The sequence below is a fragment of the Primulina eburnea genome, chromosome 2 (assembly GCF_022965805.1).
Source record: "Primulina eburnea isolate SZY01 chromosome 2, ASM2296580v1, whole genome shotgun sequence".
NCBI lineage: Eukaryota > Viridiplantae > Streptophyta > Magnoliopsida > Lamiales > Gesneriaceae > Primulina > Primulina eburnea.
This window is the reverse complement of record NC_133102.1, coordinates 1,586,156-1,598,000: the sequence shown is the minus strand read 5'-3', so window position 1 is coordinate 1,598,000 and position 11,845 is coordinate 1,586,156. Positions and strand designations below refer to the sequence as shown.

At 35.6% G+C, this 11,845-nt stretch overlaps 1 protein-coding gene across 2 annotated transcripts; it reads right to left on the bottom strand.

Annotated features, from left to right (window-relative positions):
* Positions 1–405: 405 nt before the first annotated feature.
* Positions 406–9,086, bottom strand: LOC140817517 (uncharacterized). Of its 2 annotated transcripts, XM_073177244.1 has the most exons (21): positions 8,195–9,084; positions 7,513–7,584; positions 7,190–7,394; positions 7,009–7,108; positions 6,308–6,403; positions 6,110–6,199; positions 5,842–5,985; positions 5,650–5,742; positions 5,463–5,544; positions 5,328–5,387; positions 5,190–5,242; positions 4,924–5,090; positions 3,399–3,612; positions 3,239–3,296; positions 3,090–3,146; positions 2,738–2,983; positions 1,881–1,945; positions 1,690–1,746; positions 1,506–1,599; positions 970–1,110; positions 406–886 (listed from the first exon to the last, which is right to left on the bottom strand). In XM_073177244.1, exons 1-21 carry the CDS (start codon positions 8,705–8,707, stop codon positions 755–757), a joined length of 2,739 nt encoding a protein of 912 aa, XP_073033345.1. In that variant the 5' UTR covers positions 8,708–9,084; the 3' UTR covers positions 406–754. The 2 variants fall into 2 exon arrangements, with proteins under 2 accessions (XP_073033345.1, XP_073033352.1); XM_073177251.1 differs by lacking the exon at positions 406–886 and having other exon boundaries at positions 987–1,110; positions 1,695–1,746; positions 8,195–9,086.
* Positions 9,087–11,845: the final 2,759 nt, after the last annotated feature.

Here is an 11,845-nt window from a genome sequence, read left to right as displayed (position 1 = left end):
GATATATAATATTTAAATATTAATTATTTTAGATATGATATGAAATATAAGATTTTGAGTGTAAAATTAGAACAATTTTATTAATATAAATATTTATTATACATATTTAAATAATCAAAAATCAAATATTAATATAGTTTTGAAACAGTTGATACACAAATTTTTTATATTAAAACCATATTTTTAATGGTTTTATCGACTGTTTGTACGATAAGATGTTGGGAAAAGAGATAAATCAAACTCATAATCATTGTCAAACATTTATTTATTTAACTACGACACCAACTCAGACGCCGATGACTTTTCATTTGGGATCATACCGAATATATGAGACAGCATAGCCGGGAGAGGGAGAGGGAGAGGGAGAGGGAGAGCAAAAGCCAGTAGCACCCACATAAACACAAATAAATTAAGTCTACCTTATTTATATACAAGGAATTCCAAACAATATATAAGAGTCGTGAACTTAAAGCCTCGAATAATAATAGAAAAAATGGTTAGTTAAAAAAACATAGCCTGCAGGCCAAGAATTGTTTTATCCCTGATAACAGACCACTCGCTAAAACTTTACAATTCAACCTTTTTCCGACTAGGCAAAATGCATTTGCAGGTTCGTCTCCATCTCCGTCTCAAGCAACCCACAACCAAGCCACAAGTACTTAACTCAGTCACGCACTATCTAGATAATGGGACAAATCATGAAAATTTAAACCAACCTGCAAAGCAGCCATTAAGGACCAATGGCTTTGCCTTGTTAGTCACTGCCGGGGGGCAGGGAATCTGATTTATCTTGGTTAATAATACGACACTTCGGAACTTGTTTCTCTAACATGGACGTCCCCTTGAAAGTTATAATTTGCCAACAAATTTTTTTGTAATTCGAGAGCTGCAACAACCAGAGTACAAAATATCATTACATGTTCGAGGGAGAGAGTTTGGCGAAGGTCGGTTAACTTCTAGCTGGTGTACCTGCTCTTCAGTAATCGTTGTGAATCCAAACTTTTTTGTCCATATTGATTTTGCCTCCTCAGCTGCTGGGAGAACAAAGAGTTTCACGCTCAAGAAAGCGAGCAATTTTTCGATGCATGTGTACAGGATTTGGAAGTATCCCTGCAAAGGCATGCAACCATGAGACAGAGGCCATCAACTATCTTTACGGGCAAAATTGACGAGGGAAATCTTGAAAAAAAAAAAGGACAAGGAACACTCTTTCGATTGATGTTTTCGAACAAGATTGGATATTTATTGAACTAATATGTTGTGATCAACAAACAACACCATTTCTGAAATATTTTCAATTACACAAAGGGCACATTTGGATCAAATGATGGATTTGATATCTATTTGATTTGTTTGGACGAATTTATATACAAGATAAATTGCAAATCCACTATTAATTTAAGCAAATACAGTTGACACAAGGCACCAACATTTAATAGTTGTTTTCTTCTCCAAAGACCTACCCCTGCTGTTCTCGATGAGTCAAATAACAAGGAAAAACGTACCCTATCTTGATTACCGACACGTGTTGCAGCCAATGGAAGTTCAGCCATCTCCTGCCCAAAAATCCGCAGGATCCCTACTGATACAACTGTTGAACTGCAATATAGGAAAATATTGTTAAAACACAATGTTACATCAGTAGTAGCTGGACGAAAAGAAAGTACGAATGTGAGAAATAGGTCTAACTTTACTGTTAATATAGCACAATGCATTCCGCTGAAGTCTTGGCCCCTTATATTCCTCCTGTCAATGAAGAGAGATAGGGGAGCGGGAGCAACACCCACAGAATAACACAAAGTTATATGACTCGATGCATCGCAGAAATTTACGGCAACAAGTGTAGCCATGATGGTAAAAGGCACAAGACGCAACCATACCCATAAACCATAGATGGAATGAAGTCCCTTCCAGTCTCTGAATCCACAATTGGGTCGAAACATTCCTGGAAACAGAATAGATTAATACAGAAAAGTCCCGAAAAACATACAACTACAAATAATTCTATCAATCATGAATTATATCAACCAAAATTCATTGGAAAATGTTAACCCAAGTGTTTCATTTTTGGACAAGCGTCTGTCCCTAAATCAAAACTCATAATGAATTAATTGCAATGAACGGCTCAAATACTATGAACTGCACCATAGACAAAACACCACAATTTGATTGTTATTCTCACATGAACAGCCGCATAAGACAGTGAGGGCAACCGTAGCTCATACAAAACCATATCCTCGTCACTAAGCCGTCTGCTTTTGAGATTCAAACAAATGGCCCAACAATGATACCAACTTCCGCGCAAAGTATTAACCATTTTATCAAGGGAAATAGATTCTCATAATTATGCAATTCAAATTCTTTAATAACACAACTCACACATCACATTTCGGATAATGTTCCTTACCAACAGCCACACAGAGTAGAATAGACAATCAATACCCACACGAATCCAACATTCAGTGTAATGATGAAGTTTCAAGTCACTGCTAGATAAGGTCGTGAACATTGAAATCAAGAAGTAAATGCTATTAAGAAAACTGGATGTTGATTCCATTTATTAACACAAAATACACACAAAGTCAGACTATTACAACAGTATGTTTCAAACCACAGCAAACTAAACCTTGCTCAATCAATTTGCGCACCAACTCGAAGACAAGAAACTATCACTATACACAGTGCAAAAGTGAAATCATAAACATTTAATTAAGATTTAAGATGCAACAAAACTTACATGAAATATTGCCACAGCCTGTGATAGCAACACACGGTTTTCACGAGAAGTATTGTTCCCATTTAAAAGCCTCCATCTTACATCGAGATCGGTATCAGCAACTAAATTCTTTCCCTCCCACTTTTTCATTATGACGTCTAAAGTAGTGTCTGGAAGCTTTTCCGCCCCATTATTTAGCAAATTTTGCAGTGCAGAGTATATCCTCTTGCAATTCACAGAACAAAACCATTTTCCTTTGGGAAGTTCCTGTTGAACAATTGGATCAACTTCAGAAATAGAACAGGGAAACGAGAAGAATATTACAAAAGATTGAAAGAACAGCACACAGGTGATCTTTTCTTTGAACATGCACCTTTAGATCAGACATCTTGCATTTTTTCAAACAGCCAACATGATACTCCTTTTCGCACTGCGAAATATGAAATTATAATCAGAAATTGGTCTCCATATTCACAAAACTCAGTTAAACAGGACAACTAAGATGAGAAGCAAGAAGAACACCTGATCACACAGTATGACAGTGCGTGGACCAAAACCAGATTTGCTAAAATCATAGCCTCTGCATGCAAAATAAGTTCAGATGTCAACAAAAGAACAAAATTAATCTTCAAGTTTCAAAAACAAAAATACCAAGGCAATTATCTAGGGACAAGTATATTACCTGCAGATCACACATGCTATTAACTCAGCTTCTTCAGGGCTCCTGACAATGCGAATGCAACGACTTTTTATCTGCTCTATTGCATCAATACCTAAAACTCTTCCAGCAGCAACAGCATTGGCATTGGATTCAACAAATCTCTCTCTCTGAAACATGTTTTGGCAGTATGTGCAATACCATTTACCACGAGGGATACATGACAATGATGCACATTCTGAAAAGTGACAAGAGGACGCAAATCAAACATCAACTCAAAAAGAAACACAACTGACATGTGCATACCTCTATATATTAATGGCAGATCATCATAAAAAAATTTCAAAACCTCGTTGAGAAAATGATACACTGAAAATGAGCAGGTGAGAGAACAGAACCAAGGTAGAGTCACGCATAACTTTGGCCGATACTGAACTTTGGCACTGGCACAATTTTCAAATTCAATGGCAAATCCTTGGCCCCAGCCGTATATGACAAAACCTTATATATTTTGCATATAAAATACATAGGTTTTCTCTAGAAGATATTGCACTGCTACATCTTAATATATATACGCCAAAACCCTTATTGAACCACATGTCATCATTTAATTTTTAGTAAAAGTTCTGCCTGAAATGTGCAGAAAATTATCTTCTCCGGCTGAATAAATTCTTACATTATTTAAGGTAGCAACTGAGATAAGAGTCATGAGTTGATGTATGGCTTTAAATGCCTTTGGCTTTGTGAAGCGCAATAGATGGCAGGGTGTTAGCAGTAAAGACTCAATGGAATAGTACTTGAAGACCTTAGATCCTGGGTAACTAACTCAACCAGGTTCCTGCGGATGTGATGTGTGACAATTAATAATTCCAACAAATGGCTCTCAAAAAACACATAAGAACTGTTATTATACTGCCAGATACTCTAAAACTAACAGCCACGAGGAATTCCCCTTTTGCAAATAATTTTTCTATTGAGATCGATTCCGTTATATTTTCTTCTTTTAAATTGTATGCATGAAAGAGGTGCAGTAGTATTACAAAAGAACTTTTCCTCAAAACAAACCAACAATCACAGAAGAAAACCTTCGCAGTTCAAATCTGCAGAATCCTGTGAAAGATATACAGCTCACACATGAACTAATGAAGTCCATGCGGCACAACAATCAAAACCAGTTATCCATATTGCCAATCCATGAAAATTATTCATCTCCCATGGCTTGAGATGTACTCGAACCAGGCAAAAGAACAGGGAACAATGAATCAGGATGAACATACTGACAAATACATCGTAAGAAAAAAGTATCTGAAGCAACAAAGAACAAATTAAATATCCCCCTCTCGATTATATTAAATCTTATTGAAATTTCAAGTGCTTCTAGCATCCAATGCTGCCCCTTGTCCACAAAACTAGGCGACTGGAGTGGGAGAAAACATAAGGGTATAAAAAAGGTTGGTTATTATTAGGATTCTTCATGTGACACTAATAGCTTCATTTCAACTGGAAATGTGGCAAGCAATAAATCAATGTCAATCTACATAAAATTTACCTTTGTGAAATGCCCTAGGACATCCATCACAAAGCACAAGTTTCCCACCATCTGCACAAATGATGCACAAGTCATCATTATTCTTGGCAGAACCATTACGACCTTTCAGCAGAGATACAGCGAATTCATGGAGGGACACCCCATTAGATGTGTAGATATACATATAGCTGCAGAAAAATGGAAGGCATCAGGACTAAATAAATATATATATTAAATAGAAAATGTTTGATGATAATATTTCAAAGACAACAGATAGAGAGGCTGACGGTTTTCTGCGGGCTTCCCAACCAGCATGAGCTTCAAACTGAGATGGACTGACCTGCTCAAAATAGGTAACAAGAATCAACACATTAGCTAAAACAATCAGAACTTTCAAACTCAAAAAAAAAAAAACAAACTGATACCTGAGTGTTGCAACAACGGCAAACTATTCCTGATCCCATTTTATACCCTTCACGCAATTTCTGTGTACAAACATAGGAAGATTACAGACCAAAAAATAAAAATAAGATTAAGAATCTAGCTGTTATCTAACTCACCTTGCCATGGGAATAATATGCGACTTCAGTTCCATCTGGTAATCCACCATCCTCAAAAACCAGCCTGTGCATCCTCTGATCCCTGGATAAAGTACAACACCAGAATATTTTCTTGTATGCCGAAGTAGAAAATATATAAATGAAATGCAAAGTTAAAATAATATTTAAAGATCTAAGTAAAAACAACTTTTTAGTTATTTTCCATGAACTCTTTGATCGCACTGAGATAGATGGAGATCCAGTTTCCGAGGATTTGGAATGTGATTTAGTATTTGATAACCTGTAACACCAAGATGGAACATTCGGGTACAAAATTATTGCTCGACTTAGATCTGAGACAAAAGGCATGAAATTACAAAAGATAGGCATGTATGCTAACTTTTTTAAGAGCCTTCCACCAGTCTTCTTGTTCAGTAAGCCATGCGAGGAAGCACTACCATCTGTATTTACATATGACACGGACCTTGTATACCTTACTGAAGCGCTTACACGGCATTTAGATGCAGAAGATGATTGTGCCCGCCTTCACACAACAAATAAAATCATATAAAAAGTGAGGGATTAACACTACAAGTTCAAAATTTCACAGCAAGTAAAGAAAAATAACATTTCACTTGAGACGTGGTCGATAAAAATTAAAAACTCACATATTTGTAATCTCCCATTTTCCTTTTGTTGCTGACATTAGGGGTGACGATCTTCTGGAATATTTTGAATCAGAAGCCAACTCCAAATGCCTAAAGACACAAACATGGTGGCATGATTCTAAATCTACGATCTCCTTCCAATTCAGTGTATGGAAAAGCAATATCGGATTAATAAGAAAAAGCATATAATATACACACTTTCTTTTCTTCCTTCCTCGACGACTTTCGTTTTGTGGAGGGTCAAGATCTTCAGTATTTTCAGAAATTGTAGAACAAAGAACTGGCTCCGAAGGGCTGATTGAGACAAACCAAAGATAAAGTTAAAAAATGGAAGAACTTCGATTATTATGATTTATAGACAATATATAAGTAAGTGACTTGATAATTGCTCTATAGTTACATCAGGAAGGTAAAATAGAAAAACTGAAATAGCTCATCAGTAATCATAGAAATTCATGGTTTAAGATTTGGTTAAGGTAACATTGCAACACTGATGGTTATAAGAGGCAAGTATAGAGGTCACTGCAGAGTCAGAATGAGGTTCAAGAATAGTGAGAAAATCTGCATTTACAAGCCTTCTGATTTTGACACAACGATCATAGAGCTTTTGCTGGTCCTAGCTCTCTCACTTCATCCGGAGCATATCTCTAACATCTAGGCATTAATAACTCCATAACTTACAACCATTAATTTTGCAAATAGGTCACAAGTACGATTCTAGTTAATTATTTCTTTTTCCAAAAGTTATCAAACACCTTCCATCATGCTTCATGTATACTTTAGTCATGTTACATGTCCAGCAGTTAATGAAAAAAGTTATCCTCCAAGCAGGTCATATCCACCTAGAGAGTTTGAGAAAAATGCAAATAGCCGCAAGATCTCTCAGATAGAAAGAATACCCAGATGTCACGCATTTCGCAACAGCGTCTGAATTCACAATAATCGTGCAAGAATCACAAAGTTGTTCCACATTTGCAGGTGATGTCGCGATAAACGTCTCTATTATACAAAGCACAAAGTTATCTTTAGTATAAGAATACATGAAATGCAAGAAGATCAGAGATGATAAACCATGCTAACCCTTGCAACTGTGACAGATAAAAGATTCCTTCACAGGCATGGGACATATGAAGTTTTGTATGGTTTCTTCCAACGCCTTCACAGAATCTTTGCGGCATTCTTTGACAATGTCGAGGAGGCTTTTACCGTTCTCTAAGCATATATACTGAGATGCACGTCTATATGATTTACAGGCATGGATTTCAAATTTGCAAGGAGGTACTACCTATAATGTTAACACATCATGATCTCAGGATTATATTTAGAAGCATGAAAGCAAAATCAACTAGCACCCAAACTTCATGGTGGTGATCCACCGAACTACTAAATAATTAAGCCCTCACCATAATTCCTTTGCACAAACTGCAAGAACAAATGATACCGCCATCTTTTATGGTTCCCCGCAGAGGAAACCCCTAGAAGAGAGAGCAGAAATAGTTAAGGCTCTGAAACAAAACTGTTCCATGCATAAATAGTGATTGAGAAACAAAAGGCTAAACGTAATTCATACGATCTGTAATACTCTTTCAGTTTTAAATCCTGTACGCAATCCTAAAAATATTTATGTAAAACTACTTCCTAATTAATCACATAACAACATATGCATCTGTAGTATTAACATATTAACAAATCCAAAGTGCTAGTCACTAGCCCTGATTAGTTATGTTATAAAGCTTTTGTGGTCGGGTCCTTCACCAAGCCTCTTGTATGGACAAAAATAACTCTGAGACAGAATCAATAATGCATCAACATATTATTTTCACTATATTTATTTTTCAATAAAAAAGTTCTTCAAATACAAAAAATCTCTAGGAAACAAAAAAAATGATCTATTCTCCGTCAGAAAAACTATTAAAGAAATTTGATCTTAACATCTTTTCCTCGCCCATTTGAAATTTCAAAATTTTTAAAAGTGAATGCCATATAACAATGACAATTTAAATATAATCACCCACCAGCATAACAACAATAATAGCAATCACAATAGTAAGAGTGTAAGACAAAACTGGTAGCTGATCATACTACCTTCTTGCCACCATTGTAAAAAACTGGATACCCTTCCAACAACCCAGTCCCTAAGAGCTCCCTAACTGTTGTCGGGCGTCCTTTTATCTGGATATTTTTGGGCATCTCCATCTTCTTCGTCGGACTACCCGGTGCAGCCACTGTCGCACCTTCCGATCCGTCTACCTCAAAATCCACCCCATTTTCCATTTTAGAATCCTCGATCTTGGAGTTCAGTACCGATCGCGTAAATCTCCGGTGACCATCTCTCATGACAACCGTCACAGTACCACTAATGTCGCCAAATTTATCCACAACTCCACCAACATTTACAAAGTCACCACAACGGGCTACAGTATCACGGTCCGAACTTACTACCTCCACGGCCTTACTGGAGATTCCCGAACATTGTAGGACATCATCAAAATATCTAATGCTGTTCCCGTTTCCACTCTTCAACCGCCCACTCCTCGAATAAACGGCGTAACCATTCGCCTCACTCGGCCTAATCCCTGTTCCATAGCGTCGATCCATGAAAACCGACCGGTCGGTCTCGGGTCTGAGAACCCGAATCCCCTGACTCGGAATTCAGTCGCTTTTAACTGTCCCAAACAAACAATTTCAACCCAAAATCCGGGATTCAATTCTACTTCTTGGTCCTCTTTATCAGTTTTTTTAATTTACTGATGCTGTGCTCGGGAAGACAGCACCAGCGAACGGAAAGAGAGGGATTCAGCTTACGGATCTACGTCAAAAACAGGATTGAATTGTGTGCATCAAAGAAAAAAGAGGGTTGATTCAAATTTCTCGGTGGTTGAGAGGATAAATTAGCGAGTGAACCCTCGAATTTGAGAGAAATTGGCGATGAAGCAACTTACGAATATCTTTTGGCATTAACAAATTTATAAATCCTTTGGGAGAAGGTTTTTTATGGAACATACATACATACACGCGGCGGACTCGCTGCAGTGCCTATGGTGTGGTAAGGTACAATTACAACTAAAGTCGCTATTCACCACCAAGTCTTTTTGGAAAATGGGACCCCGTCTTGTTCATCAGATTGTGTTGTGCGAGAAAATCGTGGTTCACTTTCAATATTTATTTCATAATCTCTAATATGTGTCCGATGTTGTCCTACAATTAGGAAACGTACATAATTTTATTTTGAATGATTCTTAATTTAATTATTTGATAATTTCAATCAAGGTTAAGAAAAATGTAGAAGTAGATTAAATTATATAAATTCTTGGTTCAACAAATTTGAGACAAAATGCTAAATTACTCGAGGCCTAATTGCCTCCTCATAAAATTTTGATTTTTATTTAATTTTTAAAAATTACTTGAAAATTTTAATTTCAATCTCAATATGCACAATCACCTATATTGTGCTTTGGGCTAAATTATTTTTTTCCTTTATTACATGAAACTTGCAATTATTGTTTTATATATATATATATATATATATATATATATATATATATATATGTATGTATATATGTATGTATGTATCTGTGTGTGTGTGTTAGTAGATATGTTTATTTGAATATTTTTATGAAGGAAACAAAATGTTTATGCCCCAAATACAAATCAAAAACAATAATAGTTGCCGGCCATACAATCAGAGCACTATTTATATAAACAAAAAAGAGAATGGAGAATGCCAAAGGATAGAAGTTGCCCTATATAAAAACATCAGCATGCCACCACCACTTGATCAACTATTCATGCAACTGGTGGAGCCACCTCCACTCCGCCGCTGCCGCCCCTCGATTCTTCCGATCGTAGCCATCAGAAGAAGATATGGGGATAGCTAGCACAACCAATTGGCGATATTAAGAGGGTTCGATGGAGAGGGGTTGTTCGGGAGTTAAAAAGAAGTTGGAAGTCAAGAAAGCAAGAAAAGGATTGAGGTGACTATGTGGATGGATTTGTGGTCACTTTTGGGTAAAGAGAGTGAGATCTAAGTGTGGTATGTTGGCATCTTCCATAGGATATGCCATTTGCCACTCATTATTTTTCCTAACATATAATAATAATGATGATGATAATATTTATTGAAAGAAACATGGGGTGGATGCAAAATCGAATTTCTAATGTTGTGATCTAAGTCTATCTAGCTAAGATTTCAAGAGCTAAAAAAATTTATACTCGTACCCAGAAAAAAAGGAAATTTTTCGTGTTCGTGATTATTCTTTTTCGGGTTCTCTCCAAAATCGATATGGATACGTTTATTGGTGGTTGCAACACTTTTTCGAGAAAAAGAATTGATCTTTTATGCCTACGTAGAATCCTACTTGATGGCATATGCTGTTCCAGATATTCCAGAATTGAATTTATAATGATCTAAATCTAAAAATATAAAATAAGATTTAAATAAATAAAAAAAAAAGTCATTCAGCACTTCTTTCGGTTTTAGCATTTGCATAGGCCAAAACAAAAACACAATCGGACTTCGGTCATTACCTAATGGGCCTGACGATCGCCATTATGGATCGTAAATAGACAGAACGCCTATCGATGGTTAACTGTAGTTTGAAAAATCGTATGGCTTAGATGTCTTCAAGTTTATTTATTACACTTTACAAAACATAATCTGTCCTTGATTTATTTTTATACGTATTCTTTGATATATTTTTGGAACTCCCACAGTTTCTTTTGTTAGTTAAAAGACCAAAAACATATATAATAATTGTACTTCGACCAAAAGTTTCTACTGAAAGGGAGATTATGTAAAGAGGCCACCGACATCCGATATATAGTTATCAGAGTTCACTATAACTCTATGAAGAACACTCTTGTATCTTCCGTCAGCTGAAGATAAATGTGGTATTGGTTAGAAACTCATTTTTCATTTTATTATGAAGCGGTATCTTGATAAGTTTCATCCTCGAAAAAACTAGTTCACTACAAAAAAACGGCATACGACAACGGATTTCTCTATGAATGATATTTTTTTTTTTGATTTGGGGAGATGATTGTTACAAATGAATCTTTAATCTAAAACTTCCTCCTAGACCTTAAACATTAATATTAGATATGCTACAAATCATCGACATGAATGAGATTTTCAACATTCGGATGCTAGCCCTCAAATATCTCTATTCACTAAACTTTTCAAACCAACCGATCCAAATTAACAAATGCTTCATCCTAAATTTTAATCACATCCGAAATATTTTTTTTATACCATATATATACCATGAATCTTCGATCTTCTTGTGGTTAAGATTTTAATTTTCTCCAATTCAATTATTGATTAAAAGGTCCCTTTAATATCAAAAACAATTTTCCACACACACATAAATATATGTTGAATTTTGATATATGCATGTATTCTGTCTCATATATATATGGGCATTATTAAAAAAAATAAAAAAATTGGTTATACTTTACTTTAATTACTCAGTGGTTCGTGATAATTTACGTCGGAAATTGGTTGACGATCAAGGATTAATTAAATTTACGTAGGAGAGTGCATGTCAAGTTCCTCACTTTACGGCAGGGTTTAGTCCATTTTATTTTGTTTAAAATTTATTATGTTGACTAATTATTGTTCGATTATGAAATAGTTGGCCAATTTATATAGTTCAACTGTTCAAGAGAAGTCTATGTTTTTTTAGAAAAAAATTGTAGCGTAAAAAATATTAGTACTAAATCCCAATAAGTAATTTT